The sequence below is a fragment of the Dryas octopetala genome, chromosome 1 (assembly GCF_963921425.1).
Source record: "Dryas octopetala chromosome 1, drDryOcto1.1, whole genome shotgun sequence".
Taxonomy (NCBI): Eukaryota; Viridiplantae; Streptophyta; class Magnoliopsida; order Rosales; family Rosaceae; genus Dryas; species Dryas octopetala.
In genome coordinates this window covers 5,025,245-5,050,207 of record NC_141366.1, presented here as the reverse complement: position 1 = coordinate 5,050,207, position 24,963 = coordinate 5,025,245, and the positions used below count along the sequence as shown (strand labels likewise).

Genomic DNA, 24,963 nt, shown 5'->3' with positions numbered 1-24,963 from the left:
TAGTGCTTTTGATATACTCACTAGCTAGTCGCTACCAGCAAAATTCTCAGCATGATTTGGCGATTGTGGTGGGACGGTGGGTCAATTTGCATCCCTTAAATGCTTTGGTGATAACGATAACGTTGGTGTCTGTCATCAATTTGGCCACCCAACCCCAGCTGTCACTACTCTCTCTGAATTCTGAATCTAAATCCCCCACTACATAAAATTGTACCATGCCAATTAACACTACTAGACAACTTGCTTTTTGACTTGGCTTGTCTTCTTTACTAGCACGATTCTAATGTTGGCTAGTGTGTGTGTGATGCATCAATTAGCTAGGTTGTCTTTGTACATGTTATGGTTTGGACCAACTAGTAATTTGCTGAATTGCTGCTGCCATGTGTTCAGATCCACTTTCTTAATTTCTTTCTTATTTGTACTGAGACATGTGCTTTGGGTCCATTTTTTTGTGTCCTTTAACATTATGGACTGCATCAATGAATAATAGTGGAGGTTGACCCTTTAAGCTAATAAAGGGTTGGTTTCGATAATGTCTACATACACGTGTGCGTGAGAAATACATCAACGGTTGACAATCAATATCATCTTTTATCCTCGTACATGCGTGACCTCCCAATTTCGCAAAATAGAAGTTGTGATAAGAACTTGTAGCCAAAGAGTTATGCCAGACAACCCAATGATGCATACAGAAAAGGTTTTTAAGAGAAGGTTGGTTTTGAAAGAGGGGAAACATGTTAAGGATAGTAAATGAGTGGGCCTAATGACCCACAAAGAGAGTGAGAGATGGGCCATGAGATTTTGGGCTTGTTGGGTTTTAGGCTGATCAAAGCACCAGAGAGAGGCCCAACCCAACACAAGCAAAATCCACTTAAGACCAATCATACAATACAAAGACAAATGTATGATCTCAGAGGTTGGAGTGGAGTAAACTAACAAAAGCCCAAAGGTAGTTCAGTTCTTTGACATTTGAATTGAGCTGTGTATGGACATGAAACATTGGCTTGGGGCCTTTGGGCTATGAGCCTAAAACTAGAAATAAAATTAAAAATTGTATGACTCCGTTCCTGGAATCTTCAGTGAATAAAAAGACTATTTTGGTGGTGGGTTTATACAAAACATATTTAATTTGGGAGACATGATCAAGATTCCACACATAATTACACAGTCTAATATTAAGAGTTCTGACTAATTAAAATAATTATAATTTTTAAAGAATATATTAATAAGTTATCAAACAAGGTTGTCAGTACTCAGTAGCTGATGAACTCTAACTCAGGACTGAAGTTATATTAGGATGAGATGAGAAAGAACTCAAGAAGTAGAACCCAGATTCAAGTCCCCCTATAAAAGTTATGCTGGTTTAATTGGTAGTCAATTAGTAATGAATGCTTTCTCCTTTGCCAAACAAGAGCAAGTAACCTTTTGATTTATCAAAACCTCCCATTACACTCTCTCACATTTAGATTGTTAATTTTGTCATCTAATGCATGTGAGGGACCATATACTATTTTTTGGTCTGAGATCATATACCATTTCAGTGCCTAAAAGGTTGTGTGCCCAAATAATATAACCTGACACAGCAGAAAAATATAATTCATGGTGGCATTGCAGATTTGCAGTCTTTGCCATACCCTTCCAAAATTGGGTCAGAGTTCGCAGCCCTTTTGATTATTTTTTTCATTTGTTGAATTTGTTGGGTGCCTCTGCAATGACCGGTGAGTAAACAATCATTCAATGCACCCAAACCCTATATTTCACTATCAATTTGCCCAAAGGATTTTCTAATTCCCAATTGGCAATTGCATATCTCTCTGATGGGACTTTCAAGTATAGTGTACTAATTTGATATGAATATTCTTTGTTGGTCAAGTCAAATAGTAGAAATTTTGTTGCACAATTACACGTGTCATTGTCCAATTGGAACACAATGAAATTTCTATGCTTCCATCTGCTCCTGTCACATCACCATGCATTTTTCTATCCACTATATATAGCAAATGTCTAATTTGATCCTTATTTTAATTGGATACGGTTGTTTTAATTTTTCAATTAAGTTATCGTAGTTTATATTATGTTACAATTAAATATAAAATTCAAATTTTAAACAAAATTATCACAAAGAAATCACTTGCAATTTTAACTTTTATAAGTTCAAAGAAAAACGTTTATAAAATTCAAATAATTATATTCTTGCATCTACAAAAGTAAAGGTTTATCGTAATTTTGGATGCAATTTAAATTTTAAGCTTGATTGTAAGACAATGTGTACTACAAAGGCTTAATTAAAAAAAATTAAAATTACGACAACCCAAATAAAATAAGGGTCTATGTTGTATTTGTTAATTGGGCTTTTGAGAAAGCTCCTTGCACCCTGTAAGAAACTTAATAAAAGGGCAAAGCAAAGAAAGGCAAAAGGAAACATTCCACCTTCCCCGGCACTAGTAGTTTCCAAAAGCCGGAGGCTTGGGTGGTATAAAAAGGAGGCTGTAGACTAATAAGGAACCCTTTGGAAATTCAACCATAAATAAAGAAACCAGCTACTCATTAATGGCTGAAAATGTATTGGAGCTGGTGAGCCATGCCAGGACTAAAAGCCAGAGTGGTACTAATTCAGGCCAGCCTTCAAGGACAAGAAGCCCTGCCCCTTTTTTGTCCAAGACTTATGATCTGGTGGAGGAGGGTGCAACAGAAGAAGGAGAGGGTGGGAATAAGAGATCATCATCAATTGTGTCATGGAATGCAGAGGGCAGTGGCTTCATAGTTTGGTTTCCTGCTGAGTTCTCAGAGCTTTTGTTGCCTAAATATTTCAAGCACAATAATTTCTCCAGCTTTATTCGCCAGCTGAATACCTATGTGAGTATATATAGTTTCTTTTAGTCTTAATTTCTAGCTCCATCTTTATACACATAATGTGTGGAATATCATATAGATCAATGGCATGTATAACTATGTTTTTGGCTATTTTTGATCAGTTTCTCAAGGAACCAATATAAACTTCATGAAGCAGTAGTCATTAAACTACATATAATCAAGTGTTTGGTGATGTGGGACACATGATTAATATCCCATATATCCTTTGATCGTATACAGTCATTCATAGATTTGTAGGAGTAATGAAGACGATGTTTTTCTTTGTTGGGTATTGCTAATGCTATACACAATAGTCAAACTAAAAGATATTAAATATGATATTATGGAAGTCAATAAAATGTGACAGTTTTAATTGGTCAAAATAATCACGCTCTGCAAACTGCACAGCTAATTTTGATTTTAGCGTCATAAAGCTCTATAGCTCATTAATTTGTGAACAGAAAAACGTGCACTTTGCTAGATCCTGTTTTAGGAGTAAATATTCATGGACCACCCAATTGTTTCAGCTAATCTATATTGTACTTTATTGTTCTATTTAATAATCGAAATCGTCTATATTTTAAGAATTTTTAAGGAATTCAATCACAAAAATTGAATCAGTTAAAAACGGTTGGGCTTGTTTATAATTCTAACCCTCCAAGGAAAGCAGGGATTCAAGAAAACATCACCAAAGCAATGGGAATTCAAGCACGAGAAGTTCCAAAAGGGGTGTAGGCATATGCTGGTGGAGATCAGCCGCAAGAAATGCGAGCCAAGTGCGTTTCCAGTGTTTCTAAAGGCTTCGGATCAAGAGAGTGGTACAAGCACTGCAGTCGCTGCAGCAGAGGAGAACAATTGTTTGCTGCTAATGGAGGAGAACAAGAGCCTAAGGAAACACAAACTGGACCTGCAGATGCAAATATCCCAATTCAAAGCACTAGAAATGAAGTTGTTGGATTGCCTATCTCAGTACATGGAAGACCATCATCACAACAAAGTTGGATGCTCATCTTACACAAATTAATTAGATTGTGAGAGAGTTGGGTCTGTCTTTTCAATCTTGCATATGCTTTGTGTTTTCCCCCTAGATTTGTTATTTTTGGCATCACCAAAATATGAATCCACAAACAACTCACTTCAACAAAAAGGTTTAAGCATACACATTTCTGATATGATAAAAAAGCTTATGAAATTGAACATAGGGACTGAGGTCTTAGCCTTCTCTTAACTTATGAAATATCTTTTTGAGTCATTTCACTAAACATTATGCGCATTTTCATAGAAAAAAAATTCAAAAAAATTGAAGTCAAATTGAATATTCATCCAAATTAATAGAAGAAAAAAAACAGGTTATTTGTCTCAACCTGTATACTACACATATAAAGTACACAATTGAATGTTTTCGCCCACAAAAGTTTGATCTTTAGCGACTAAGTTTATTATCACTCGTGTTTTACACTTTTACCCTTGGGACAATTTATACAAGTTTTCAACAAAGGTTGCATGTGCATACCAACCAATCATTATCTAATACAGTAATACATATCAGATATAGAGAAAAACTTACATGTCTCCAGTGATAAGAGAAAGGAGTTTTGATACATTTAGGAGTTTCTCTCTTGGACATAATACTAAAAATGGGTCTTATTTTCTAGACCAAAAAAAAAAAAAAGTCGCTTCCCACTCGCAGTAGGAAGTAACCAAAGCCCATCTACGGTCAAGTCTCAAACTCATCTCCAAGCCCATGCTTAACAGCCCAATTTCTGAAACTGTAAGTCTGTAAACCCTTCATTTGGTTCCTCTGATTCTCTCGCAACTCCATAATCATGGATCCGAAACTCTTGGCCAAAACCTTAATCCGAAATGCGATCGCGAGCAGGTCCTACTACACGAGCAGGAGCAAGAAGCCGACTCTCTACTCCAAAATCAGTCCGCTCGGGAATAGCTTAAGCGTGGTGTCAGAGCTCGACAACTGGGTTTACAAGGGGAACAAGGTACGAGTCGCCGAGCTTCAGCGCATCATTCACGACCTTCGCAAGCGTAAGCGCTTCTCCCAAGCCCTCCAGGTTTTGAATCTTTTTCTCTTTATTTGCATTAGCCCCCAAGTTTGGTTGCTCAGAAAATAAAAAGAAGCAACAAATTAATGGCGTGAGACCGTGACTGTGGGCAAGTATTGGGTGGTAATTTTATTGGCTGGGTAGGGATAATTTTGGGCAATAATTGCATCACAGGTCTGCTTGGTTTGGTCTTGTGGAGTCCACTTTAGTATTGGTTGAGCTTACTGGTTTTGGAATGAATTTGAAATGATACGAGGGTTTTATAGTTAATGTGTTTGTTTACATTACAAGTAATTGGAAATCTTCTGTTTTTTTAATGTTGTTTTATGGGTTGCAGATTTCTGAGTGGATGAAGCAAAAGGGTGTATGCATATTTTCGTCGAGTGAGCATGCAGTGCAGCTTGACTTGATTGGCAGGGTTCGCGGGCTTGTTTCCGCAGAAGAATATTTCAACAATTTGAAGGAGCAAGATAAGAATTTGAAGACATATGGTGCTCTTTTAAATTGCTATGTCCGGCAGCGCCAAACGGATAAGTCTCTCACTCATTTGTGCAAAATGAAGGAGATGGGCTTTGCTTCTTCGCCTCTTACTTACAATGACATCATGTGTTTGTATACAAATGTTGGCCAGCATGAGAATGTCCCTGGTGTGCTGGCTGAGATGAAGGAGAACAATGTCCCTCCTGACAACTTCAGCTACAGAATCTGCATCAATTCTTATGGTGTGAGGTCTGATCTTGAAGGGATGGAAAAGGTTTTGAGAGAGATGGAGGGCCAGTCTCACATTGTCTTGGACTGGAACACTTATGCTGTCGTTGCCAATTTTTATATAAAAGCAGGCCAAACCAACAAGGCAGTTAATGCCTTGAAGAAGTCGGAGGAGAGGTTGGATAAGAAAGATGGGCTTGGCTACAATTTTTTGATCTCACTCTATGTGAATCTGGGGAAGACGGATGAAGTTTTGAGGTTATGGGGTCTGGAGAAGAGTGATTGTAAGAGATGCATAAACAGGGATTATATCAGCATGTTGGCATCTCTGGTGAGGCTTGGCGAGCTCGAAGAAGCTGAGAAGGTAGTGAAGGAGTGGGAATCATCTGGAAACTGTTATGATTTCCGAGTGCCACAAACAGTCATTATAGGGTATTCAGTGAAGGGATTGTATGAGAGAGCAGAAGCACTGCTTGAAGACTTGATGGAGAAAGGAAAAGTAACCGCCCCTAAAAGTTGGGAAATAGTGGCTGCCGGATATGTCGGTAAGGGTGAGATGGTGAAAGCTTTTGAGTGCATGAAGGCTGCTCTCTGTCTGTGTGCAGAGAAGAGATGGAAGCCTAACCTAAGAGTCACCACAAGCATATTGAGTTGGCTTGGTGATGAAGGCAGTGTTGAAGATGTGGAAGCTTTTGTTGGGTCATTGAGGAATGTCATCCCAGTAAACAGGCAGACGTATCATGCCTTGTTAAAGGCATATATAAGAAGCGGTAAAGAAGTAGATAGTCTTGTGGACCGAATGAAAGCTGATAAAATAGACGATGACAATGAAACAAAGAACATCCTTGCCATGAGGCAAAGCTAGTTTTGATACCCCAATGTCTTGTTTTTTCTGTTTCAGTCATAATGAACTTGTGAACGCACAATCGCTCATATGGACAAGGACATGCTTAGAACAATCTCAGTCATAATAAACTTGAAAATGAATCGCTCATTCGGGCAAAGATATGCTTAGAACTATGAGATTGTACTGTGATTCAATGAATCAATTTCCCTTTGCAAATTTGTAAGTTTTTAAGATTGCTTTTGTGGACGAAAATTTAAGGATTTGATTTCTGTTGTGCCCCCATAATGTCTAAATGTGATCCCCATCAGATTAAGAAAGTAATATATTCAATCCCCATGACAGTTTATATGTAATAGACGGTACACATTGCAGGAAATACCAATCTATTAAACGTGTGAAGAACCAGGTCATTACAGTTTATATGTAATTTCGTTAGACATCACATCATTCAACAAATCTCCAACAGACAATGCACAGATGCAACTTATATTTATCTAGGGTTAATCTATGGCAACACGCTCCGCTTCAGATTTCCATTTAGAGAAATAACCAAGTATCAGCAGATAAACTTCATAATATTGCTTAGACTCATCAGAAATAATCCCAAGTTTTCAAGCATACATATGAAGGTGTATAATAAGTAGTATCTAAAGCAAACTTTGGAACGAGTATAATGTCAGCAGATACTTCAACACATCAGAATAAAAATTGAGTTCAAGTTTTCCCGAGATTATTTGATAAAACCAGACCATTTATTCACTCTGTCAGGGTAGATTTAAGCTCTCCATTGTTTTTCAGCTCTATTATAATATCGCAACCTCCTATCAACTCGCCTTTGTAATAAAGCTGAGGAAAGGTTGGCCAGTTTGAGAAGACTTTAAGCCCCTGCCTCACATCCTCATCAGTTAAAATATCAAAGGACCCGAAACCCACACCCTCTTCTCTAAGGGCGTTAACGACTTTGGAACTAAAACCACATTTGGGTGCATCAGATGTACCCTTCATGAAGAGCATCACTGGTGAAGAAGTAATCAATTTCCTTAATCGATCTTCAAGAGTATCTCTCTGAACAATCCCTTTCTCTCCTAAAACCTTTTTAAGTTCCCCACTTTTCTGCATCTCCAACACAATGTCTGACCCACCAATAAGTTCACCCTTGATATACAGTTGAGGATAGCTGGACCAGTTTGAATAAACTTTGAGCCCTTGACGGACTTCCTCATCAGAAAGAATATCAAAACTCTCAAAGTCCACTTTTTCTTGCGCAAGGATATCAACTACCTTCCGGCTGAAACCACACTTGGGTTCATCTGGTTTTCCCTTCATAAACAGCATAACTGAGCTTGAACTAATCAGGCTTTCAAGTCGAGAGGTTAGAGTTTCACTCAAGCCAGTAGATGCTGATATTCCACCCTTTCCGCTTCCAGCTTCAGTCACTTTGGCCCCATCAGAATCAATAGTATCAATTCCATGGTCTCTAAAAACTTCCTTTAATTCACCACTCTCATGCATTGAAATTGCTATGTCACACCCACCAAGAAGCTCCCCTTTGCAGTAAAGCTGAGGAAATGTTGGCCAGTTAGAATACTTCTTTAACCCCTCTCTAACTTCATTGTCTGATAGAATATCAAAACTTCCAAATTTGACCTTCTCTTCCTTCAAGATGTTTACAACTTTTTGGCTAAATCCACATTTGGGCTCTTCAGGGCTTCCCTTCATGAAAAGCATGATTGGATAAGATTCAGTCAGCTGCTGCAGCCGCCTTTTCAAGGCATCACCAGAGCCAGTTTGCACTTGAATTTGCACCTTGGAAGACCCATTTTCTTTTGCTAACTCTTTAACTGTTTCAAGGATAGAGGCTCCAGCGGCCATCCCAAGGCTGGCAGGAGCGGCAGGCTCTCCAGGGTTAACTGACCCAGCAACCCTAGAAACTTTATTGGCCAAACTAGACGGATCCGCACCTTCCAATGTATCAGCGATCTTACCATCCTGACAAAGAAAGGATATCAATACATAAGGAGAATTTTTAGTAAGAACAATATGACATGTACACAATCATTCTGTGACAAATATCTCACAGTAACAGGAGTGATTATTTTCCCATGTACACAGAGCACATGTTACATAAACTCCTAAAGTTGCACTATAAAATAATTTCCCCATGTTCACAGTAACAAAATCATTTTCCCAAATTCTCTCAGATCAAGTAAATCACTATTGGGTTGGATAGTCATTCGAATTGATAAAGGTATACCATAAGTTTTCTTTCAATATCTACTGTTCACACTATAGTCCAAGTTTTATCATCATAATCAAAGTGGATTGCAAACTAAATACCCGAAATTATACACAACATATTAGAGTAAATACAAAACTTTGTTATTGAATTTTAATGGTAAATATAACATATTCTCACATCAAACAACCTAATAAAAGTGGCAACACCAAATCACCAAGAAAACGAGTCTATACCCAATAAACATACCTTGGCAAAGACAAAGTAGGGTACAGCAGAAACCGAATACGCCTCAGATATCTCAGGCTGTTCTTCAGCCTCAACCTACACGAATGAGATTAAATTATACAAAAAATGAGATTAAATTATACAAAAAAAAAAAAAAAAACAAACAAACACACACACACACACACGCATACACGAATGTAATAAAAAAGATGGGGTTAGAGAGGAGAAGGAAACGTACCCTTAAGAAATGGGCATGAGGAAAATCAGTAGAGAGGTGGGCAAAGACCTCGTCCATGTGCTTGGAAGCCTCACACCACGAGGCCCAGAAGTGCAGAATAACAGGTGCACCACTGCGAACCAGGTTATCAAGCTCCGTCTTGGATTGCACATCCTTCACCGACCCACCCATTGATGACAGACTCCTCAATTCTAAAACCCACACAGAGCAACAGAGAGAGAGAGAGAGAGAGAGAGAGAGAGAGAGAGAGAGACGCTTTTGAAGTAGCTTATATTAGAGAATGGCCACAGAAAGACCTAGAAGACGGAGTGGGCTTGTGGGCGTATGTATGCTTCATTGCTTGCTTCTGGCTGAGGAATCATGGAGGACTTCCATACCATCTCTCACCGTTGATTTCTCTCTAAGATTGATTCCTCTATCGTAGGTCCCACCGCATGATATTCATATTCTGAAGGCTGGGCATCGGTCCAGTCTTTTGGGCCCAATAGGCGATAGTTGTGTAGATTGGGATTAGGGGCACAAAAGGGTTTTAAAGTGGGCCTGAGCCCTCTGAGTTCTCTCCTCTTCATTTTTTTGGTAAATAGTTCTCTCTCTCTTTTCTTTTGAGGAACACCATCCTTAAAATTATCTAAAGCCAACATTTCTATTTTAACAAAGTTCAGGAGTAAAAACAAAGATTAGAAGTATTTATAAGGACCAATTATCATAAACCTTTGATTTTCTAGTCCAAAAAAAAAAAAAAAAATCATAAACCTTTGATTTCTTGCGAGTCAATCAGGCCATTAAGGCTATTTGGTCTATAGGTCTTTTTGTTAGATTATATGAATTGCACCGGTTATTGGCATCATCAGAGAGTGATCTTTTCCAATAACAAATATTTTGGAATTGAGAGTTTGAGAGGCGAACAGTAGCCATTATGAAGATATTATGAAACAATCAAAACAAAATAAGAAAAGAAAAATTATCCTCCACTCAAAGAAAATATGCAAATTTTATAACACCAGTCATTACATTGTAAGAGCCACACATTTCTACCAAGCTTCACTCTTTGTTTTTCTTTCAAGAATTTACTACTTTTCTCTTGTGCAACCTTTCAATTGTTTATCTTAATCAACTATTTGATAGTTGATAATTAATCTATTAATTTCTCTCAAAAAATGAGCACCCTTTTCAGAAACAAACTTTATAATTCTTCAAGAACTGCATGTTACTTTTTGTTAAAAGTTAAGCGTTTTCGGTTAATACTGTCCAACTGGATTAGTATTGTTCCAGCATTTTCTCCTTCAACCCACTTGATCGATTCTTCTTCTAGTAGCTTCAAAACCTGTGTAAATGGAAAATACAAACATTAAGTTACAAAGCATTCTTAAAACTTATGCAGCAAGTAATGATGAATCACTCTTACCGATAATCGTCTACGCGATCCTTTTGAGATGTCTTCCTCATTTTTATCAATGATGGCCTTAAGATGCTTGATTGCTGACGAGAAGGATAAAAACAGACCCTTTCAATTGACATGGAAACAAGTAACAAGAATGATAGGAACATAAGAACAATCACTTACATGAGATACCAGCAAATGAAGATAGATGACACTTCAAAAGACGTATTGCCTCCTTGGTACCACGTTCATGCAAGTCAATCACTATTTCATCTTGTGCCTCAACATCTCTGACAAGGAACAACATAAAAGAAAAACATTAACAATGTGGGACCCTATACACCACAAAATTTCAACAAAAATGATGCTAACCTAGTTTTAACAATCATGTTATTCAACTCCTCATCTGCTTCGCATGCCTTATTGTGGAAAAATTGTCCCTGCCATGCCATAGTACAATAGAAGTCATAAATTTATCAAGCAAGGGATTCCACAAGGGGAAAAAAATTAGGGTAAGTTAGGTTTGTCATCCTCAAGAATTCAAACTACAGATTTGTCGATTTTTGTTCATCTATTTCACTTTAAAATTTCTAATGTGAGAATAGATCCAAAAAGATAACCCAGGTCAAACTAGTTCAGTTCACATGCAAGACCGCTTGGGTTATGGGGCCAGGGGATTTCTGGACAAACTTGTGTAGTTTGATTCCAACAATACTAAGAATGGAACCAATATGAGCCATACAAGAAACTAACATTTGAAAAGAAACAAATCACACAGTGCTAAATATCTGATTATCAGGTAAACTCAGATAATACTAATCACAGCCTCACAAAGCCCATCGAGCCAACATTTAAATTCACCAGAAGTTAAAGCAACAACTCAAATTTTGAAATTTATAGTCATCTACTTTGTTCCTGCCAACTCATATATATAAATTTTCTAGTATCTACCGAAGAACTTGTGACTACAAGTAGCTGTATCAAATTTGTGTCTATGCGTTTGACATTTGATGTCTGTTCCAGTACCTTAATTCTATGTTAAAAGTTAAAAATCTAAACATGCTACTGACAATAAATCATCATTTTGTGAGACACATAATGACGTATAAAGGGGCACTCAAATTACAAGAGGAAATCAGCTTTCGTTTGTTTAGCAGGTGAAATGACAAAGCTAAACCCTAAAATGAAGAGCGTTCTTAAATCTATTTTTGCAATATAGTTGCGAGATGCTCTTTTTTTCCTGATAGGAAGATTATTCATATCCAATCACTTCATAACAGTAAGATGAAAACTTTACCCGTTCTAGAAGTATGCCTGCTCGAACACGATCGCCCTTAGAAAATGCGTCTACAGCCTAACAAAAGAAAATTGGTATACTTAAGCCATAGTGTGAAATTTTAAGCTGCCAAGAGAAACTACTCTGCCTGTTTTATATTTTCATATAATTACACATAACATAAGCCATAAAATTGAAAAAGACACATACAGCCTGGTAATATTCCTTCATCGTACTTCGATACTCCTTCACAGCTTTACGGAGAACCTGGTAGCTATCTTCATCATCTGCATCTGCAATTCTAGCACACTTCATGTATGAAGGAAAATCCAAACATACACATAAAATTGACAGAGAAATTGACACGAGCAAACCACACATTGAAATTAACTAGTGCCTCAATAAGTCAAAATTTAGGATTAATCTAGATTTTGTGGGAAGTGAATCAATTACTAAGAGCAGTTTAGCATTTACCATACAAACTGATCCCACATTCCCCTCCATAAAGGATACTAGGGAGATGAAGTTTCCCCCATATATAAAAAAGGGTGCATACCATCCTCGCTTTGATGCTGTTGACACACCACCGTTGTCTTGCACTCTGAAATGGAATCTTTTGGAGGTTCAACCACTAGATGTCCATATGCTCCATATATCTTCACTGCCTTTACAGATCTTCTTGGTAGCCCCTCTGGTCTCTCAGGAGCATTAAACAAAGCAGTCAGAACTTCCTTCTGGAGATTGTTTCTCACCTTTTGTTGTCCATTAAGTTCTACTCCATTTGTATTTGAAGCCCTGTCTCCGTTACTGCATGAAGATGAGTATAGACAAATCAGACTGGTTGATGGGATAAGCTAACATTCCCCAACAGAGAAAGTCCTGACAGCAGAATGTTCACTAAACCCTAATATTTCCTAAACATCCTCCTCTTCCCCCTTCCCGTCTTCAAAAAAGTAACATAAATATAATATACTTAGAACTGTAACAAAAGTGAGGAAGAAAAATACCCTTCAATAGAGTTGATGTACTTTCTCTGAGAAGATACTTCAGATTTCAGACACAAACCTGCAGACTGGATAACAATCTCAAATAAGATAAAAAGGAAAGATAGATACCAAAGTAGCAATTGCTAAGTTGCTCCACACGTTGGATAAAAATCAAACCCAAACCAAGCAAATTCATCCCACTCTTTCACCATGGACCCAAGAGACAAGGAGCTAATTTTCTCTCTTACATCAACAAGAAGAGTTATAATCATGTAAGGCAAGTAGATGATTGCATACAAACAAAAAAAAAAAAAAAACAAGAAAACCTATGCTGTGTACTAAATAATCAGAACAATTCTTTAACAGAGTAGGACTACAAAACATTCCAGTACACCCATTAGAAATATAGTTGGAGTGTACATCATTGAAGCATTTTAACTTGTTATTATTGAAAATCAGAAAACACAAAAATCCTGCTTGGGACTACGCTCTTAAATGCCTGGAAATGTTACTAACCTTATCACTGGATTTACTGACGAATTCGTTCCTTTCATCCGACGATGCTGACAATTTAATTAGTTTGTCCATGCTCTGAGTGGTATTAAAAAAAAAAAAAAGAGTTATTGCTTCAAAGTACTTTATGTGTGAATGCATCTTGCTAATGTTTAGCAGATGATAAAATAAAAAGTATAACATTAGGGAGGAGATAAATAACATGAATTTCGTTGAGGAAATTATTTTAGTGAATACATTGTATTATAAAAGAAAGAAAGAAAGAAAACAATCTATGAAAAAAAAGCCACAAAAATTGTCAAGAAATTGCCTTTGAGAGCCAGGGGTGGAAAGAGAGAATTGAATTGGAGTGAGGAGGGTGGGTGGGTTGGTTGGTTGAGAGAAAGAAGATGAGAGTAAAGGAAGAAAACTAACAGAAGTGGGGTAGTAACCATACTATCCTTGGTTTTTAAAATATGACCGTCACTTGAAAATTGAATAATATACAAAGGACAGAGAGAGAGAGGCCTTGATCTTGTCTACCTTTTCCATATCATATCCACAACTATCTGCATTTTCAAAATAAACCCAGATCAGTGTTCATACATTATGGTCACTGGAAAAAATTCTTAAACACCACAGCAACACCAATCAAATTACAAATGAAAATTATAGTAGTCATCTTAAATCTACAACCATCAAACAAGTCATATCTTGATTCTTGAGAGCATGCATCATATAAAATTTGTGAAACAAATGACATGCTGCTTACAATCAAAATTTTCAAAGCCCAATTTGTTGTGCCTCTAAACTCAAAACTAAAAATTCCAATTCAAGCATATCCAATCAGGTCTTCTTTCCCCTAGTTATGATAGTTTCCAATTAAATTGTGTGTTTTTCTTTAGAATGAAGCAATTGGCAGGAAACTTGTTTGTGAGGCAATTTTATTCCTTTTTGCATTACATACTGATATTATTAACTCTTTTTGTTGTTAGACGCATAAATACAGCATATCCAACTAGTTTTAAGCAACTATTAATAGATTTAAGAATTACGACAATTCAATCAGTTTCCTACTTTTACTCTCATCTGTGCTCTCTCAACCAACTGTGCTCCTCTACCCTTCAAATTCTTTCATCCCAGTCTTAACTCCCATAAACCATGCATGTGCACAATACTTCTAGTGTGTGTGTGTGTGTGTGTGTGTGTGTGCATTTACCATGCCTATATGGAATACACACACACACACACATATATAGTGCCCGTCTCTCTACAAGACGTCCAGACCTTGCATCCGGATGAGAAAAAACTGAGTTAAAACCTAAAGCCTAAACCCTGAAGAAGTCATCAATCCATATACAAAATTTAGCTCTCCGTTCAAACGGCCAACGAGGTGTTCAAAGGTGCGTTCCATAAGCATGGTATATCATCTCTAATTGAGAAAATCAACATGAATGAATAGATCAAAATTAATAAATCCATGTTATGCTAGAGAAGATTTGAATCGGCCTTAACAGTTTCCACAATCAAGTAAAAAAATTTTATGTTACGGATACTGATAGTTCATGCTAACTTATAAACCAAACAACAAGACAAATAGCAAATGGTCGAAATGGGAACACTAAGAAAACTTTACCCAGAACTTGTCGAATCACATCCCTCTCTAGCTTGAATCCATCTCCAAGCATACTGAACAGAAAATCTTCCATATCCTGGTGGAGACGATCATTCCTTGAAGAACTGGACTCCGCATTTTCCGCCTTTTCCGCCCAACTTTCGGGCATTGGCAACACCTTGGAGTCCAGTTTCAAGGGTTTGGTTCCATTACAAGATCCATTTTCCGATGGCGTTTTCCTCACATACTGTTTCCCTATGATGCTTGAAACACTGCCGCTTGAAACTGGGCGATATTTCGGCTTCGAAGCTCTAGAGCTCCCATTTGCTTGAGATGGGTTCTTAGCCATATTACCGATAGATAATCGTGAAGATGAAGATTCTTCACCTCCTGCCTTTGCCTCGCCATTAAGGGTCGATAGAGACAGAGTTTCAGCAGCCAAATCTGCGTCCTTGCCAGCCTTGCAATAAGCAGAAGCTATTTCTTTGAGTGAAAACGCATCCCCAAACGCATCGAGCAAACCCTTCAACGCTTTCTCATCGTCAAATTTTGAGGCACCATTCGAACTACACGCCTCCATTCCTAAAATTTCAATAACAAAATGAATTCAGGGAAGGAGACTGACACTGGCACTGATTAGAATAGCAGATTTCCTGAACAAATTCTAGGTTTCGATTTGGAATGCAGCCAAACCCATACAAACACCAACTACAAATTCACAGAATCTGACTTCGAAACCGCGTTTCGGAACAGTTTGAAATCGGAGTCGCAAAAGGAGATTCAAGATTGGAGCTTCTGCTCCTGACTGACACTGTTTTGTCAAACTGAAACGAGAACAATGAATTGAATCTCAACTTTTTAGTCCGAAAATCAAAGTACGAGCTTTTCAAGACAAAAATGGTGAAGATTTTATGACACTGGTACAGAATTAAATACATGAAATGACTTATGACTTTATGAGTGACTGTGTGAATGAAAAAAATAGTGGTAATAATACAAATAAAATAAATAAAAATACACAAAATAAAGTAAAGAAAAAAAAAAAAAAACCAAGAAGAAAGAAACAAAAGCAAATAACATGCTTTTGGCGCCTTTCTCCTACTTTGCTTATTGGCAGTTGGCACAGTCAGAGGCTCTGTGGTTCTTTTGAGTGGCACACTCACTCCACTCGGCCACTTGGCCTTTTATTTCTTCCTCTCCTTCCAAAGCACGTTCCTTCCAAAGGACGTTCCTTCCAAAGCACGTTCCTTGCGGAGGACGTTCCTTGCTAATTCCCCAACAGCGTGAACTTTGTGACTCAGTGACTCGGTAAAATTGAAATTTATAAAGGTGGCCAAGGCTGAGACTGAGAGTTACAGGACTAAAATTAACCTTGGTTTTACAGTATAAGAGTTTTTACCTCGTTAATTACTAACCAAAAAAATTATTTGACCTGGTTGCTAAATTATGTTAAGTGACTTGATACTAATTTGGTTTGTAGTGTTAAAATAAGTGATTCGATTTTTCACCAACCGGCATCTTTATTATTCATGTCAACAAATTCTGTTATTTAAGTTAATGTCAAGCATTAATCGGTCACAACTCATTAATTTATATAAGGTTCGTATCGTTATTTTTATGTGATAGGGGTTACTTCAGCTCTTTTTTTTTTTTTTTTTGGCCATTGGGGTTACTTCAGCTCTTAAGTAACTTATTCTTTAGGTTTGACAACTTTGAATTTTTTTTATGGGACTTAAAACTAGATATGTATATGTATCCATTTTTAGAATAAAGTGGGTGTGCACAATGGGCCGAATACTCACATGTTAAAGCCCACTATTTGTGTTGGGCCTCACAGTCTTTTTTTGGGCCATACAGTCCAAGAGAAAACGTAATGAATGGTGGACCTTGGTGGTGGTGTTAAGGTTCCATCACTCCATTCATCAGATATTGAAGGGTGGGCTTTAGGGTCATTAGACTCATTACATATAAATTAACAGAGATCGACTATGCACCAATTTACGAGTTTACAACACGCAATTCTCTGCTCACATAAACTCCATGATACCTGGTTCCCATAACCATATGCTTGAAATTGAGTCATTTACTTGCTTCCTGTCCTGATCAACCCCAGTTTTATGGCATTTTCACTCCAACAAACTATGTAGAGCTTACTATAAATACCCTTTTAACGTGCATGCAAAGGAAGCTAAGGCAATATAAAATATATAGCTAAAGATGGCAACACCAAAATGGGCTTGTATAGCCTACTTGTTTTTACTTAGCTGGGGAGCTAGCTCTGCTCATAGAGTCATTATTAACAAGGAAAAAGCAGTTGTTAAACCAGATGGCCTTGGCTTTAGTGAGCAAATTGGAATTGGAGGAGGACTTGGAGGGCTTATTGGAGGTCTTATTGGAGGTGAGATCGATAGTTCTGCTACTGTTCAGGGTTCCGGGGAAGGTATAGGAACTGGCTATGGTTCTGGTAGTGGTAGTGGCCAAGGTAGTGGAATAGGCTATGGTGAAGGCATCGGGGAAGTTGGTGTTAATTGCGGCGGTGGAGGTGGTGGTATTGGTGGTGGCAGTGGTAATTGTGGTGGCGGAGGTGGTGGTATTGGCGGAGGCGGAGGTAACTGTGGAAGCCAAGGTGGTGGCAGTGGCGGAGGCAGAGGTGGTGGTAATTGCGGCGGCCAAGGTGGTAACAGCGGCGGCGGAGGTGGTGCTCCAGGCTTTGTAATCCCAGGTTTTGGCATTCCTGGGTTTGGAATTGGTGGTAACATTGGTGGCACTATTGGTGGCACTATTGGTGGTACTATTAGCGGTGGAATTGGAAGTATTAGTGGAGGTGGAATTGGTTCTGGTCTATATTGCACACCAATTCATTGCCCTACTAATACCTGTCCAGGAGTTCGTTTGTACTTTGATCATTCTGATGTCCTTGATAACCACTCCAATATGGCCAGTGAGCCTATGGAAGGAATCAAGAAGCATGAACAAAGTGTCAACCATGAGAAGCAGGATGAACAAGAACTGTGGAAGAAGCCCAAAGATGAAAGCAACAGCAATGATGAAGAGCACATTATGGATGCCATGGCCCCAGAATCAGGATAGGCAGACCATGATCTACTGTATAAGCTAAATATATATATATATATATATATATATATCTGGTGTAAGCATTATTGTGCACCCTGTTTACAGCTCAATAATAAAACTCTCAAAATAGTTAAGTGCTTACTTATCATCATAATTATTTAAGGTCTCTGATGAGCCATATGCATCACATAGCCAGTTAACTTGTTCTATATTACACAATCTAGTTAACAACTCCCATAACCCAATTTAGCAACTCACCCAGTTAGAAATATACTTCTTTTTCTCATTAGCAGGCTGCAGAGATAATTTCAGGGTTGTCATTCTCCTTCCTTGACAAGAGTTGCATCTGCCCAATTTGCTGCACTACCAGTGCGTGGAATGCTGGGGAGTCTTGTGTACAGATCCACCTGAAAAATAACTCCACAAACATGTCCATTGTCATCTTCAATTGCAATTGCCCTTACCTTGTGTAATGGATGAACAAAGCTCATCAGCCCACTTCCATTTGTGAATATGCAGCCTGTTTCAGACCATTTGAAAATAGTAAACACTCTTGAATACAAAAAGTTGGGTCTATTTACTGCAAATTGGGTCAGAATTTCCATCTTCATAAGGCATTGACAACCAACAGAATAAAGGATAAAGGATAAAGGAAGAAGAGTGCCGATTTGAACTAACCTGGAGGAAAAGGTGCACAAGATCTTCCACAGGCCTCTCTAATGATGTTGAGGCTGTGGGAGCAGACTAGGGACCGATCACTTGCCATTCCACAGTGAAGCTCAACACTTCCATCTCGGTCCTAACATTAAAACCAATCAAGGTTAATTAAGAATCCATCACACTTAATTAAGGCTAATACAGGTCATACAAATCAATAACACTTAATTAGGAGACTAATATGAATTATTGACTTATTCATCCTAAGGAGTTTTGACAGTAACACTGCATTGTGGGAGGAGCAAAGTTTTGGTCAAGGCCACATGAGTAAAGGTCTCAATTCCAATGTGCCTTAAACATCATAAAATGAGAGTAAAGTGCTCCCATTGTTGAATTAGACACACATAACATTCAGAAGCTCACATAATTTATATATTAACATCCCAAGAGGAATCATTCTATGACATATATTTCATTGTTAAGGTCAATATTTCAGAAATGAGTAACACACCCTGGCTGCGAAAAGGGTACCAGATCTAGCATCAAAGAGAATAAATGCAAATTTTCCATGCAGATCCTTAATGACTTGGTCAGGTGGGTAGGGTGCTCGATCTCTTAGGACTTTATAGGCTTCAACCACAACCATGGCTTCTGTTGCTTGTCTTGGAAGGCCATAGTGCCTTCTAAGGTCAGAAGTGTTCTCCAAAGTCCCTATAAAAATGCAGAAGACATCGTCTATGACAACAATGGACCTGAAAAATACAAAAATAAGACAATTGAGAGCAATGAATTCAATATATTAGGTCTTTAATTTTTGTTTTTTGGATTTTAATATAAAGCTCTGGAGCATTTGTTTTGCTGTGGAAAATTTTCAAGCTTCATTTTTGCATACAGGCTTTCGTGTAAGAAAAGCTATAGCAGATTGGGTCACATGATATGAAAAATGTTGAAATTTATTGTGAAAAGAGTATTAGCACATGAGCAAGAAAACAATGAGAAATATATGGAACAAAGAAGAAGATAAAATTACTATAAATACCTTGGGTGTGACAGAGCAGTTTCATTGTCATGTGACAAGGCCATGAAACTCCCATTTGAAAGATAATACACAGTGCACTCGGGACATGATGTTTGGAAAATCTTTAAAATCTGCTCTCTGGTCTTTGCCTTCTCCAACACATAATTTGAAGGAAGCCTCAGCTCTGGAGGTGGTCTTCCAATTTCTTTCTCAAAAAAGGTCAACATTTTCCTGCAAATTAAACCTCCAACAATGGAGCTCCTTCATATACTTTCCTGGCTTTCTTTCCACATACATGCTTATTAAATTGTTGCGACTGAAGACAATAAGTCTGCTAGCTTACAAGAGTGTTGCGTTGGAATAGTGCATGTGGCAGCTCCAGGGTTTACATGGGACGAGACGTGGAGTATGCTGCAAAGGCAAGCAGAAGCCGCACAGGCATAGATAAGGGCCAAAAGCTTTCGGTTTCTACTTGAGGTGTCTTTCACAATAAATATTAACGTTATTCAGCCGGCCAGCTGTCAATTTCTAATTCCAGTAAATGGGGTTAGCATCTTTTGGATGGAGTTTGAGATTTGCATCAAATTATGGTGTGTGTGTGTGTGTGTGTGTGCGCGTGTGTTTTATGGGGAGAACGAACTCTGATTTATGATCCGTGTGGCAAACTTGCACAGTTGCACTACTTGCACATACCTGCATGCTTACCAAATTGTCCAAATCCAAATTGTGGAAAGGAATCATCAACCAGAAGGAACCCCCCAAAAATTGACCAGAAATATATGCCGACTTCCAAATTCAAATTGATGCTTCTGTCTTGACCAAAAAAAAAAAATTGATGCTTCTGTAATCATGGAATTAAAGAGAAAAAAAGGTAGCTTAATGTACAAAACTCAACCATGCCAAGATAGCTGATTACAATTTTACAAAATTGTAAGACCCATGTAGTATGACAAGGTTCTCCACCAGTATACTGTCATTTACTTGATGTAAGCAACTGTACAACCATAATTCATTGGACTTTCGGGTTCATACTTGGCTACTCGTGGATGTTTTTTCAAAATCTCAAGGGCTCTCTCTTTAACAACCCCGGTGCCCATCCCATGTACAACAAAAAAAACTGAATGAGACTCTCTAGCAGAGATGGCCATGTCCAGGTGGTAAGAAGCTTCCTCCACCCTCATGCCACGCAGATCCACTGTGTTCTTTGACGTTTGTACCACTGGACCATAAGGAACCTCCCCATCTTTGCTTTCCCCAGTACGACTCCTCCAAGCCTACAATATCAATCAAAATGATAAGACTCCACCATTGAATTTGATACAGGTCATGAGAAAATGGTCAAAACCCCTATGTTTGAAGGGACTAGTGAAACAGTTAAGAAGGTATCCCTCAATATCATGATTACAGACATGCATTTCCAATAATGCTGTTTTAGGTATTAACCAAGTAATATTGGTTCATAAGTCATAACAAATAACGCTGTTTAGAATCTGTGCATGGAGTAAAAAAGAAATAGAGGCAATTCATGCATATGGAACAATTAGGAGAAAATAGAAATAAAGCGTTACTTTCACATACCTGCTGCTTCAGTTGTGGGCCAGAATTAGTCGTGGCATTCTTATCCGTACTAGGAATAGCTCTGATGTCGCTCTTCTTCAACCGAACTTTCATTTTACCATATTGCACAAGGACTGTCCCATCATCTCCAGGTGCTTCAACTACAGTAGCTAACTTATTTCCCAGTCCCTTCAAATAGACTTGCTCCCCAAATTGGGGTGTGTATGAAGTGGTAGATGTCTCCCTAACCAAGAAACCATCATCAGGGCAGTGAGCCTCAATAATAGATGCAATTGCAGCTTCTGTTTTCCTCATTATCAAATTCAACTGATCAGCACCAGCAGTTTTGAGTCGGTTATCAAACTCCTGCAGCACAGTTTCCATTTGAGATTTTGCAGTCTTCACTTCTTTCTGAACCTGTAGGGTTTCCTTTGCCATAAGAGCTCTCTTGCGTGTATCAAGATCTTCTGCCTCATCTTGGATCTTCAATGCAATACGAACGAATAATTAAGGCATATAAACATCTACCATAATCTTTAAGCTATGAATGTTTATTCCTTTTTCTACCATAATCTTTATTCCTTGTTCATGGAAACCAAGTTTCTATAGTAATAGACTAATAGCTAAATAACAGAAACAATTTTATTATTATTTAACATTTAGGAAAACGCTTCCATATGCCTTTTTAACTTCCAATCAAAGTTATTTTCCAAATATCAAGTAATGAACAGAAAAATAGAATACCTAGCAACACAAATAACTAGAAAAGTGCCAAATTTCTCGAGATCAGGCCCCTTTTGTAGACCTAAACACTCTAAGGTTGGAACCCTGGAACTCCGCCTCCCCCTCATTCTTAAGAAGGGAAGAGAACCACTAGGACCAAAGGTCAATGGCGACCTTTGGGCCTATGCCAAAACTAAAAGGTTATAGGTGTAATCAATTTGTTTTCTTCAATAGGTAAAGATTTTATAAAAGAGGAATCGAGGGGACATGCTCAAATACACACTGAGTAAACAAACAGCAAACATGCAAGACTGTTCCAGACTAGAGCTACTTTAACAATCAATACCTCACGATAAAGAACCATAACTTCAGAATGAAGAGATGCAGCCATCTTTGCCTGAGCCTCCAGTCTGTTTCTTTCCTCAATCAATGACCGATATACCAAACCTTTCCGCTCCTGCTGATTTTCTGGCATTAATCTCTCCACCCATTTGTGTGCACGCTCGATTATATGTTGATTAAAACCAATTGATTTAGCAATACTCAATGCATTTGAATCACCAGTACTTCCCCATAGGATCCGATAAGTAGGTCGTAAGGTTTCTGGAGAAAATTCCATGGCTGCATTTTCAAACCGATTATCCTTTTCTTTCAGGAGACTTAAATCCGCATAATGAGTAGTCACAACAGCTAAGTTAACACGGCCTTTGAGATATAGCAAGATGCTGGCAGAAAGAGCCACACCTTCAGAAGGATCGGTTCCACTACCAATCTCATCAATGAGGACAAGTGATTCTTTTGAGGTCACTTCCAAAATATTACAGATCCGTGATATGTGTCCACTAAAAGTTGAGAGACTTTGCTCAAGAGACTTCAATTGAAAAACCACAGTCAGACAAAAATTAAAAACTTAAAGAACCAAGGATTGTCTGCCATAAATAAGGTAAACTACTACCTGGTGATCTCCAATATCGGCTAGAACAAGATCAAACCATGGAAGCTTTGGGTGGTTTTTTGCAGGAAGATACATGCCAGCCTTCGACATGAGAGAAGCCAGGCCCAAAGTTTTCATGGAAGCTGTTTTCCCACCAGTATTAGGTCCTGATATTACAACCACTCTGGTTCCACATCCAACTTTGATATCTATTGGAACTGGAATATCAGAAATCATTTTTACACCATTTCCGTTGTTGGAGGAAGATGCATTTCTTGAACTGGGTGCAAGAGCATCAGACAAACTTTTAAGAGATGACTCAAGGAGCAATGGATGTTGTAGTCCTTCAATATCTACAGATACATCAAAATCGGCTCCAGCTGAATCTAAGTCCTTAAAATCCTTGGAACTGAAAATTGGACATACCCCATTCATCCACCGAGCATAAGCAGCTCTAGCAAAAGCAAGATCAACTTCCAGAATTTTATCTAACAAATACATTATCTGTATTTCTGATTTTGCTGTTTCCGATGTAAGGAAGCTCAAAATGCCTATTTCCTCGGCATTCTCAGCATTTGAAAGCCTCACTTCCATGTTGTTCAACTCCACCGCCTCCTGGGGTTCCATGAAGTATGTTGCACCAGAACTACTAGTATCCAGAACTAAACCATCCGGAAGCAAATATTTGTACGAAGCCCTGACGCCCACGCACATCCTAGCTCTGCGCTTAGTCACCAAAGGACTGTCAATGCCACCAGCTTTAAAAATCAGGGTTGACACTTCCTTCAACAAAGAATCCAGATTTTCCATGTTCCTTTTCCTTTCTGACCTAATGATCTCCAAGTCTTCACTAGCCGTGTCGCGGATTACTGAAAGATTGCAATCTATGCACAATCCTATCGTTTGCTCCAGCTTCACTATGAAATCACAATTCTGAAGTATTTCAAGCAGGGGCTGCAAGTACCTGTTCAAGTACAACTTAACAAAAAATAAAATAAATCATAAAAATCTGATTTGTATGATTATTATGTGAATTAGAAGCTTCTACTTCCACTTGAAGTGCTTTACCAAACCCTAATCAGTGTTCAAACTTCAAACCAACATATTTCTCATAAAACCAAAACAAAAACACAGAAGAAACTTAAAGGAATAAAGAAATTGATAAAGCAAGCTCAAAAACAACCATACCTGTCCGTACAATCTGCACTCGAAGCCAAGCCCTTCAACTTCTCGAACAATCCCTTCGCGGCAATCAGCGTCCTACGCACAGCGCAGAGCTCGTTAATAGATAGCAATTTGCCTAAAACGGCAGAGTTCACGATCCCCGATACGTCCTCGACCGCCGAGAATTCCGACGGTGGAGAACCGATCACCGAGATGGCATCCACGGCCGCGGCAGTCTGATCGAGAAGCTTCTGGCTCTCCTCCTCGGACCGGCCGAAGGGAATGTGGGCCTTCTGCGCAGTTGAGAAGCCCATGGAGGTGGACGCCAACGCCGACAGTTGCTTGCAGACCGAGGCCCATTCTAGGGTTTCTAGGGTTTCGGATTGGAGGGAATGTGCGAGGTTGAGTTGGTTGGAATGTAACTCGGACGAGTCGGAGAGCGAGAAGGTAGTGGTGGCGGTGGGTTTAAGGGCTCTGGCGAAGAGGTTCGAAGATTTCGGGATGGAGACGAAGAAGAGGTTGCTACTGAGTTGCAATGACGGGGTAAGAGAGGGGACGAGTGGGCTCAGTGAGTTGAACATGGCTTGGTTGGTTTTGATGCAATGGGTTTTAGCATCTTATCCGTTTGAAACTGTGGAGTGAGAGAAGAAACGGTATATATGATTCTGGCATTGCATAATTCTGGACCTTCTGGTAGCGGCGTGGCGCCAATGGTCCGAACGACATGTCGTTTCTTTTAGAATTTGCTGAACAGTGAACGTAGGACGTGTAGTTTGCCACTCCTTGCTCCTTTTGGAAAATCAAATGCAAATAGTACACATTCTTTTTTTCAACCAAATTTTGATCATAACCAAAATTGATTTTCAAAATAAATATTTATTGTTGAGCAGTTATATATAATATCTTTCTTTCACATCA

General features: G+C 38.5%; 6 protein-coding genes across 8 annotated transcripts; 2 read left to right on the top strand and 4 right to left on the bottom strand.

Annotated features, from left to right (window-relative positions):
* The first annotated feature begins 2,507 nt into the window (after window positions 1-2,507).
* LOC147296807 (heat shock factor protein HSF24-like) lies at window positions 2,508-4,037 on the top strand. Its single transcript, XM_086229709.1, has 2 exons — window positions 2,508-2,856; window positions 3,524-4,037. The coding sequence occupies exons 1-2, from the start codon at window positions 2,551-2,553 to the stop codon at window positions 3,875-3,877; spliced, it is 660 nt and encodes a 219-aa protein (XP_086085835.1). The 5' UTR covers window positions 2,508-2,550; the 3' UTR covers window positions 3,878-4,037.
* Window positions 4,038-4,587: 550 nt separating this feature from the next.
* Window positions 4,588-6,734, top strand: LOC147296806 (Tetratricopeptide repeat (TPR)-like superfamily protein). Of its 2 annotated transcripts, none has more exons than XM_086235876.1 (2): window positions 4,588-4,919; window positions 5,248-6,734. In XM_086235876.1, exons 1-2 carry the CDS (start codon window positions 4,680-4,682, stop codon window positions 6,481-6,483), a joined length of 1,476 nt encoding a protein of 491 aa, XP_086092002.1. In that variant the 5' UTR covers window positions 4,588-4,679; the 3' UTR covers window positions 6,484-6,734. The 2 variants fall into 2 exon arrangements, with proteins under 2 accessions (XP_086092002.1, XP_086092006.1); XM_086235880.1 differs by having other exon boundaries at window positions 4,754-4,893.
* Window positions 6,735-7,011: 277 nt separating this feature from the next.
* On the bottom strand, window positions 7,012-9,473 carry GRXS17 (thioredoxin family protein). Its single transcript, XM_086235870.1, has 3 exons — window positions 9,168-9,473; window positions 8,951-9,025; window positions 7,012-8,454 (listed from the first exon to the last, which is right to left on the bottom strand). The coding sequence occupies exons 1-3, from the start codon at window positions 9,336-9,338 to the stop codon at window positions 7,222-7,224; spliced, it is 1,479 nt and encodes a 492-aa protein (XP_086091996.1). The 5' UTR covers window positions 9,339-9,473; the 3' UTR covers window positions 7,012-7,221.
* Window positions 9,474-10,116: 643 nt separating this feature from the next.
* Window positions 10,117-16,055, bottom strand: LOC147296804 (putative nuclear RNA export factor SDE5). Of its 2 annotated transcripts, none has more exons than XM_086235861.1 (12): window positions 16,020-16,055; window positions 14,939-15,741; window positions 13,846-13,871; window positions 13,327-13,401; window positions 12,832-12,896; window positions 12,381-12,631; window positions 12,035-12,117; window positions 11,846-11,902; window positions 10,921-10,988; window positions 10,732-10,838; window positions 10,573-10,646; window positions 10,117-10,491 (listed from the first exon to the last, which is right to left on the bottom strand). In XM_086235861.1, the coding sequence occupies exons 2-12, from the start codon at window positions 15,495-15,497 to the stop codon at window positions 10,375-10,377; spliced, it is 1,482 nt and encodes a 493-aa protein (XP_086091987.1). In that variant the 5' UTR covers window positions 15,498-15,741; window positions 16,020-16,055; the 3' UTR covers window positions 10,117-10,374. The 2 variants fall into 2 exon arrangements, with proteins under 2 accessions (XP_086091987.1, XP_086091990.1); XM_086235864.1 differs by having other exon boundaries at window positions 14,939-15,499.
* A 2,001-nt stretch (window positions 16,056-18,056) lies between these two features.
* On the bottom strand, window positions 18,057-19,916 carry LOC147296803 (stem-specific protein TSJT1-like). Its single transcript, XM_086235307.1, has 4 exons — window positions 19,689-19,916; window positions 19,161-19,401; window positions 18,671-18,791; window positions 18,057-18,512 (listed from the first exon to the last, which is right to left on the bottom strand). The coding sequence occupies exons 1-4, from the start codon at window positions 19,892-19,894 to the stop codon at window positions 18,310-18,312; spliced, it is 771 nt and encodes a 256-aa protein (XP_086091433.1). The 5' UTR covers window positions 19,895-19,916; the 3' UTR covers window positions 18,057-18,309.
* Window positions 19,917-20,494: 578 nt separating this feature from the next.
* Window positions 20,495-24,896, bottom strand: LOC147296802 (DNA mismatch repair protein MutS, type 2). Its single transcript, XM_086235266.1, has 5 exons — window positions 24,070-24,896; window positions 22,903-23,845; window positions 22,294-22,818; window positions 21,246-21,707; window positions 20,495-20,941 (listed from the first exon to the last, which is right to left on the bottom strand). The coding sequence occupies exons 1-5, from the start codon at window positions 24,624-24,626 to the stop codon at window positions 20,645-20,647; spliced, it is 2,784 nt and encodes a 927-aa protein (XP_086091392.1). The 5' UTR covers window positions 24,627-24,896; the 3' UTR covers window positions 20,495-20,644.
* Between the last annotated feature and the right edge of the window lie 67 nt (window positions 24,897-24,963).